The sequence below is a fragment of the Brachionichthys hirsutus genome, chromosome 24 (assembly GCF_040956055.1).
Source record: "Brachionichthys hirsutus isolate HB-005 chromosome 24, CSIRO-AGI_Bhir_v1, whole genome shotgun sequence".
Lineage (NCBI taxonomy): Eukaryota > Metazoa > Chordata > Actinopteri > Lophiiformes > Brachionichthyidae > Brachionichthys > Brachionichthys hirsutus.
In genome coordinates, this window is record NC_090920.1 from 1,060,630 (window position 1) to 1,068,540 (window position 7,911).

Sequence of the window (7,911 nt, forward strand, 5' to 3'; positions counted from 1 at the left end):
CCAGACATCCCCTCCTGTCGTGCACTACTTCCTGACATTCCCTCCTGTAGCTCCTTAAGGACCGGGGTGTTGTCTGAGAATGGCACCAGAGAAACCAGAAAGAGAGAGAGACTAAGATGTAGAGAGAGAGGGGGGTTGTGGAGGTCTGGTCTATGTACAGAAACAAGAAATGCATAGCCAGAGGGGGGGGGCAGCTCTCGTTGACTAAAAAGGACGGGTGTCACCACAAACACACGGCGACGCTACACTGTCCGTGGGGGAAAAAACACACTCACACACAGTCAAAGACGCACACACACACACACAGGACGGCGTCGCTAACACACACACACACGCCTCTCTGACACACAAACATTTAATATGACAAACGGTTCTTTTCTATTCAGGTGAAAAACAGATTCTATAATTCTTAATTATCTTAATTATTCATCTTTATCATTGCGGTGTTGTGTGTGTGTGTGTGTGTGTGTGTGTGTGGAGTGTGTGTCCTCAGTCCGTTTTATACACACTATTAACAGGATGACACACGGAGAGCTCAGTTCTGATTGGCTGTCGGGTCTTCTCACCTCTTCTCTTCCAGGAACCTTTTTTAATGTTTTTTTTCTTTTTGACAATTGTCTGTTGTTGCTAGGCAACTATTGTTTCCTGGAATCACAGTCTGTTGTTGGTGGTGGTGATGATGATGATGGTGGTGTGTACACGCTGTCATCAGAATGTGATCGGTTGCTCTGGGCAGTAAACTGGAGGCCAACCTGACGGCGTCGTCTGATTGGACGAGGCGAAGACAGGCGGGTGAATGTTGAAGCACCAGGAAGTAGGAAGTAGGGAGGATATTAACAGTAGCCGCTGCGCATGCGCGCGTGCGTTTAACCCTTTAATACTGGTAGATAATCAGGGCTTAAAGTGTGTTAGGAAACGCCTTCGGGACGGTCGGACCTTTTAGAACTGAATCCCAGCGGACAAACGTCGTAAGGCTCCGCCTCCCGCGGGGCGGCCCAACGCGCCTTTAGCCCTGTTAGCTTGCAGTACTGTAGGTCGGTGTGTGTGTCGTCGGGCTAAACCGGACCCGGCTGTCGGGCGTGTTTCCGGGCGTGTCAGTGTGTTCTGAGCACGCTACGCGGCACCCAGCCCTCGGCGGCCGGCGAGTCGCTGTTGGCCGGTCGGTACACCAGACTCTGACCCTGCTGGTTGGACGCCAGGATCTGAACCTTCTCCCCCCGAAACACGGAGATCTCGTCCTCCCGCACCGCCGCGAAGTCCTGCAGCACCTGCACCAGCTCCTGAGGGGGGGGGGGGTCAGAGGTCACCAAAACTCGTCGCTTGTCCGGGAATTAAGATAAAGGAGGAGGGATCCGAACCTGGTCCTCCTGCTCGCTGTCGAGACGAGGCCGGGGGGCGTGGCCATTGGGCGTTGGTGGGACTGAAGGCGGTCGCCCTGACGACAGAGGGCGGTTCACAGAGAATCCTCCCTCCTTCCTCTGGTACTCGATGGGCGACTGAAGCGCTGCGGACACGGAACCGGGATCAGGGGGTGGGGGGGGGGGGCTTCATGAAACGATTTAGTGAGTATGAACGCACGCTCACCTGACAGGAAGTTGTTCTGGGCGTCCAGCAGGGTGGCGACGGTCTCCACCCAGGTCGTCTTGATGCTGGGGGAGGACGCCTGCAGCGTGAAGCGCTCCGCCGAGCCGCGGGACCACAGCACAAACTTACAGGGGTCTCCGTCCACGTTGTCCTGCATCGCCAGGTAGCTCACCTGATGGAACGCCAAGGACCGTTACTCCCGGAGTAAACCCGCCCGACGTCCGCCCGCCCGCCCGCGCGCTCGCCTGACCTTGATGCTGCTCTTGAACTGGTACCCCGGGTTGTTGGAACCTTTGCGCAGCAGCTCGCTGAAAATGGCGACGTGCTCGAACAGGAAGACCCTGCGCTCCTTGCTGCGAGACAGGACGCCGCCGTCCTGCTCCCAAACGCAGAAGGTCTCCTGCTGCAGGAGCTTCCCCTGAGACATCAGCTTCCCCTGGAGGTCGAGGACGGAAGGACAGGTGAGCGACTCGAGTGGCGGGGGCGGGGGCGGGGACTCTGTTTCTGTTTCAGACAGGTGCACCTCGTATCCCTGCAGGCGCCCCAGGTTCATCATGTCGTTGCAGCGCTTCGGCACCAGCGACATCAGCTCCACCGCTTTCTGTTCGGGAAACGGAAAGCGGTTAAATCTTATCGTTTCGGCGCCGCCGTGCTACGTAAACCGCTCGACATCGCCGTCACCATGACAACGCCAGCCTCTTGCCATCGAACTGCTGCCTTAAAAGCCCCGTGAGCTGAAGTAGTCTCAGCCGCGAGCGCCCTTCGCTGCCCCCCAGAGGCAGCGGAGGTATTTCAATCCGCAAAACTTGACGCTTTATTTGCTGCGGTTTTTAAAAAAAGACGCCAGGAGACGCACACCTGAACCCAACTCACCTCCATCTCTTCACAGTCGAGTCCTGCTTTGGACGTATATTTGAGAAAATCCTGCGGGGGGGGGAAAAAAAGGGGATGAAGACGTTTGATGTTTGTGTCGCCAGGGCTCGAGGGGTCGCATGTTAACCCGCGTTAGCTCGACCTTTAGCAGCAGCTGGTACTTGGTGATCCTCTGGATGGGTTTGATCAGATAATCACTGATCGACATCCTGCAGCTGATCTCGTGCTGGATCTCCTGGAGGCGGACGGAGAAAGGAATTCTGAGCTTTGTCGGGGGGGGGGGGGGTCGCTGGGAAGTTAAAATAACGCATCGTGAAAGGAGACGAGTCGAAGCGATGCGTCACCTCGAAGAAGTTCTCGTACTCGATGACGATGAACTCTGACCTCGGCTTGTTCTGACAGTAAACCACGTACATGTGAAGACGCCGCTCCTGTGGCACGCACGCACACACACACACACAAGCGTCCGTTTAAAATGGCCTGTTGGTATTTCCTGCATCGACTCGTGGTCATTTTGAGTCATCGCTAACGGCTCACGTGTCTGATGAAGAGGTCGGCCAGCAGGTCGTGATTCTGAACGCAGCGTTCCAACTCCACCAGGAAGAAGCTGGAATGAAACGGCGTGTGAGGTGAGCAGCAGCGGCAGTGTGTGTGTGTGTGTGTGTGTGTGTGTGTGTGTGTGTGTGCGTGCGCGCGCGACTGACTCGCGGTGCCAGTCGTAGATCTGTTGGATGTTGCCGAAGACGATCTTGTCCTTTCCTCTCATGTCTTCCGGAATCCCTCTGACCTCCAGCCTGGACATGAAGCCCTGATGGACGCAGACGTCCCCCGTCATCGTTTGACCTCCGAAGCCTTTGATCGGATCGATCGAAAACTCGCACGGGCCTCCGGACTCACCTCCGCAATCACGCCCAGGTCCTTCACGTAGTCCTTCTCCGATTGGATCATCTCATTAACCACAAACCTGCACACACGGACCAAAGGTTCACTGGAAGTCCTTTGATATTCGCACGGACCGTCCCGTCTTTAGGACGGTGGTGTCTTACATTCGTCCTCTCAGTGCTTTATTTCTCTGCTCGGTGTCCGACTCGTTGGAGCCTTGATCTGAGTCCATGGCCTGAAGGGAGAGACAAAGAAACGCGTCTTTATCCTGCATATTAGCTTCACGCTAGTCTAGCTAACCTTTAAGATAATAAAACCAGAATATATATATTTTATAATAATCTGTGGGAATTCTAATTACAGATATTATTTTTTTTACCTCCGGGTTGTTTGGGTCGTTGATGATCTGCATGGGAGGCGGTAAGGGGGTGTGGCTTTCTTCCTCAGGCTCCTCCTCCCCTCCACTCTGTGCCGCCTCCTCCTTTCTCACCTTCTGCAGAAACGCAAACTACTCCTCCATCTTTTGCGTGATCATCCTGTGTGTGTCCGTGCGTGCGCGTGTGTGTGTGTGTGCGTGTGTGTGTGTGCGTGTGTACCGTCTGAGCGTTGCCCGTTGGCGGCGCGGTCGGCTCCGCCCTGTTCTCCCGTCTCCTGGCTCTGATTGGAGGCTTCTTCTGGTCGGCTTTTCCCTGACTCAGCCTTCGGACGGGACTGGTGAGCCAGCGCTGCGATCAAACACACCTTTGAGGCGTGGCCTCTTCACCCTGACCTGCTTCTGTGCCGCCGGTTCTTACCTTTAAGGTGTTTCCTGTTGCAGAGACGCCGCGTTTCGGCCCCGGAGAGCCAGCGGGGGCCCCCGGAGCCCCGCTTACGCCAAACACTGTTGGGGAGGTGGCACCTATAGGCGAAGGAGACAAGGAGGGCGTGGACGGCGTGACGATGCGTTCACGGTGAGTAAAATCTACTGATGATTATCGTCTCACTTTGGCCGGTCTGATTCTGGAGCCCCGAGCCGTCAGAGGCGAACAGATTGGATTCTGCAGAGAGAGAGAGAAACAGAAAGTCCGACTGCAGGAGTGGAACCCGGAACCGCCTGAGCCCAAAGGCGTGTAAACATGAGGCGGAAAGCAATTAAGCACTCGGGAAGGACGCTCGCGCAGTGCAATCACGTCTCCAGGGGAAATCAGATTGATCTCATGCGAGTTTAAAAGAGTTTTACAACTTTGCTAGTATTACTGATGTACTCAAATACATTTTGAAATGCAGGACTACAACGTATTCTTACACTGCTGGTATAACTTAATCGGAAGAGACGCTGCCAGAGGGTGAGAGGTCATGGAATAATACGCTTTGCGGTGCACTGTGAGCGGGCGTGGCACGTATGACGGATTAAAAAAAAAACCTGCACGTCCTGTTCGCCACGATATTCCCACACACACTGGTGGCGTTCTCACATAACCATTAGGCTCCTGTAACAACCCGACGCTCGTTCTGTCGCCGGCGGCCGCCTTCCCTTCGCCTCTCGACCCACCTTGCTCGCCCCGTCCCTGTTTAACGATCCAGTCCCACACGGAGGACCAATCCCAGCGGGTCCCTCGGCCTCGACGCATTCTCTAACGTCGGCCCGTTCGGGAGGAAAGCAAAAACGAGACGTGACATGAAGACGCGGAGCGTTTGTCCCTCCGCAGCCCTGAGAAGCAGCAGGCTGAGAAACTCCTGTCAGAGGCTGGAGGAGGTGGAGCTGGGGGGGGGGGGGCGGGGCTAGACAGAGTGGGGGGAGTGGCTAACCTATAAGAATTGATTCACTAAGTTCATGAAATAACAGAAGACGATAACATGAAAGGCTGCCGAGTGTATAAATATTAACTTAAAGTGGCGAAAATGAAAACATCTAAAAATACCGGAAAACTTTAACTTGTATAATAATGTAGAACAAATTAAAATCCTGTAACATGTATAGTGTGGACAAGAAATGAATGTAAAAAATAAATAACCCGTAAATAAATAAATAAAAAAACTGTAAAAAAAAAAAAAAGTCCAATAAAACCAAACGAGTCAAACACGGGCTTTATTTTTTGAGCCGTGAACCCGCTGCTGAGGATGTTTAAAGTCTTCCCGGTACTCACCCTTCCCAGCGCTTAAAGTGGAGCTCGAGTTGCAGCTGTTGGAGGAGGAGGAGGAGGAGGAGGAGGAGGTGGTGGTGGTGGTGGTGGTGGAGGAGTTGCAGGAGGAGGAGGAGGAGGTGGTGGTGCACGTCGAGGATGTGGCGGTGGAAGCCGGGACCAGCCCCTCCATGTCGGTTGCACTGTGTGAGTGTGACAGGCAGAGGGCGCTCATCGGCAGCAAGCCCTCCTGTGGGGGGGGGGGGGGTCGGCAGAGCGGTGAGTTCCCGTTTTTTTAGGAATGTTGGTTTTCATTTCTAACAATTTAGATCGATCACCTGCTGGGGCGTTTGATCCGTCGTTCTGACCAAACCCCACCCGGGCCGTTCGGCCGAGCGCTCCACCAGCTCCACCGTCTGGCCGCAGCGCACGCTGAGCTCGCCGGGCCCCCCGGGGGAGAAGTCCAACAGGACCACCACTAGCTCGCAGCCCCCTGACAGCTGGGGACGTGGGACGTCATAAAGTGGAAACACGATAAACGATAAAATCACAGCGAGCGAATGAGAAGCGTCAATAAGACGAGGACAGATCAGCTCGTTCGTGTTTATCTTTTAAGATGATGGTACGAAATAAAACAACGGAATAAAAGAGGCCATTATGTCCGGGTTCTAATTCGAGACCGGATTAATTCAATTTTCCTGCAGCAGTTTGTAAATCGAGGCTCCGACCAATCACAGCAGGGGGGGGGGTGTGTTCCCGGGCCAGATTGAGCCCAGATGTGAGCAGCTGCTCAGCCCAGCGAGCATCACACACGTGTTGAATAGAAACACGCCCAGTTCACAGATTAGCTTTAAATTCATGCTCGGCGACACCACGAAGGGGTCGACCTCCACAACTTGCTATTAGCCTGTTATTACACCGCCAATCAGGGTTTATTACCGTAATAAAGCACCGACATACAGCAAGCTCCAATTTCAATCTCATTATGCCCAAACAACTCGGTGGAATTCAAGGGTCAGAGGTCACGGAGCAAAGCAATGACCCCCGGACGAAACAGCAGCAGCTACAGGACAAAAAAAAGCAAACAAAAAAAACCCAAAATCAAACGTACCTCGTCAGGAGAGCAGAGGAGAGAGCGAGAGTCTGAAGAAGAATGGAGGAAACTCCCTCACACAGCTGCAGCCAGCGCTGAGGTCACGAGACCGTACGACACACCCCTCTGGATACAGTGTGTGTGTGTGTGTGGGGGGGGGTTGTGTACCTTGTCGCTGTCTGCCGTGTTCTGAGACGTCCTCGAGGCGATGGACACGGTGTCCGGCTGGCTGCTGGCGTCCCCCAGACTGTCAGCGTCCTCGCTCGTGTCCCTGAGAGGCACAGACAGACGGGCCGCTCACTTTTTCCACGCTTATTGATGTCACACGAGGGGCGTGGCCAAAAGTGTATGGGCATTTTTATACTGCAGTGTTTTTGGGACGGTTACTTTTTACTTGTGTAATCTGCGCTGACCTGCGACTGATGCTACGCTGGCGCCCCAGGGTGGGGTTTGGCGTCTTGGGGAGGGGGATGGGCTCCCGCAGCGCCCCCCGCAGGTGGCCCCGCCTCTCCTGAATCACCTGCCGAATGCTGCGGACCCACTCCTGCTTCAGCTCCAACGATGACGCCTGGGGAGGGGGCGGATCAGGGAAGTTTCACTAGATGGGTGTTACCGGCGTCGGGGGGTGGGGGGGCGGGGTCACAGATACCTTCAGGACTGTTTTGTTGTCGGACGTCGGCGTTCGTCCAACCCACAGAGCGAACTTGCAGGGATCCCCCTCGATGTGCTCCGTCACGCCGAGCTCTGAGGTCTGAAGGCGTCACGTGACACGAGCGTGAGACAGGAAAAGGCGTCACGTGACCCGAGCGTGAGACAGGAAAAGGCGTCACGTGACCCGAGCGTGAGACAGGAAAAGGCGTCTGAAGACCCGCCCCTACTTCCTGAACGCGTCTTACCCTCAGCCTGCTCTTGTAGAGGTATTTGGTCCGCCCGGACGAATCTTTGATCTCCTTGCTGAAGATGAGGGACAGCTCAAACAGGAACAGGTGTCGGTCCCGCCCCTTTCTGATCAGGGACTTCGGCTCCCAAACCAGGAAGGAGTCCTGGAGGAGGAGCTCCCCCTGCACCTCCAGACCCTCCTCCAGACCTGGCGACACGGCGAGGTCGGGGGGGGTTTCATTTCGCTCATCTTTTCCGGGATGCGTGACGAGTATTTCACGTCGTACCTTCCAGCATGCTAACATGCATAGCATCGTTTGCTCTCTTGGGGACACTCAGCATGACGTCCAGGCCTTCTTTGATCTCGCCTTTGCCCTCCTCGCAACACGCCAGCAGCTCCTGCGAACAGGCAGACCCTCGGTTATCCCCCCCAACGTCGTGCAACCTTTTCTTCGGTAATGAAACGCAACCGACTTTGAGCAGCAGCTGGTACTTGGT

At 54.9% G+C, this 7,911-nt stretch overlaps 1 protein-coding gene across 1 annotated transcript in view; it reads right to left on the reverse strand.

The window, feature by feature from the left end:
• Positions 1-371: 371 nt before the first annotated feature.
• The window catches only part of LOC137912224 (kalirin-like), a 14,794-nt gene continuing 7,254 nt past the window's right edge, over positions 372-7,911 (reverse strand). The window contains exons 27-49 of the mRNA XM_068756573.1: positions 7,701-7,812; positions 7,431-7,621; positions 7,184-7,285; positions 6,948-7,102; positions 6,703-6,805; positions 5,780-5,941; positions 5,466-5,691; positions 4,323-4,376; positions 4,134-4,237; positions 3,936-4,064; positions 3,719-3,832; positions 3,504-3,574; positions 3,355-3,421; positions 3,162-3,265; positions 2,995-3,064; positions 2,802-2,888; positions 2,600-2,692; positions 2,458-2,508; positions 2,108-2,185; positions 1,835-2,020; positions 1,585-1,756; positions 1,359-1,504; positions 372-1,280 (exon numbers count right to left, since the gene is read on the reverse strand). Coding sequence (XP_068612674.1) covers positions 1,095-1,280; positions 1,359-1,504; positions 1,585-1,756; positions 1,835-2,020; positions 2,108-2,185; positions 2,458-2,508; positions 2,600-2,692; positions 2,802-2,888; positions 2,995-3,064; positions 3,162-3,265; positions 3,355-3,421; positions 3,504-3,574; positions 3,719-3,832; positions 3,936-4,064; positions 4,134-4,237; positions 4,323-4,376; positions 5,466-5,691; positions 5,780-5,941; positions 6,703-6,805; positions 6,948-7,102; positions 7,184-7,285; positions 7,431-7,621; positions 7,701-7,812 — 2,763 coding nt within the window. The 3' untranslated portion in view covers positions 372-1,094. The remainder of the gene's footprint in view (positions 1,281-1,358; positions 1,505-1,584; positions 1,757-1,834; positions 2,021-2,107; positions 2,186-2,457; positions 2,509-2,599; positions 2,693-2,801; positions 2,889-2,994; positions 3,065-3,161; positions 3,266-3,354; positions 3,422-3,503; positions 3,575-3,718; positions 3,833-3,935; positions 4,065-4,133; positions 4,238-4,322; positions 4,377-5,465; positions 5,692-5,779; positions 5,942-6,702; positions 6,806-6,947; positions 7,103-7,183; positions 7,286-7,430; positions 7,622-7,700; positions 7,813-7,911) is intronic.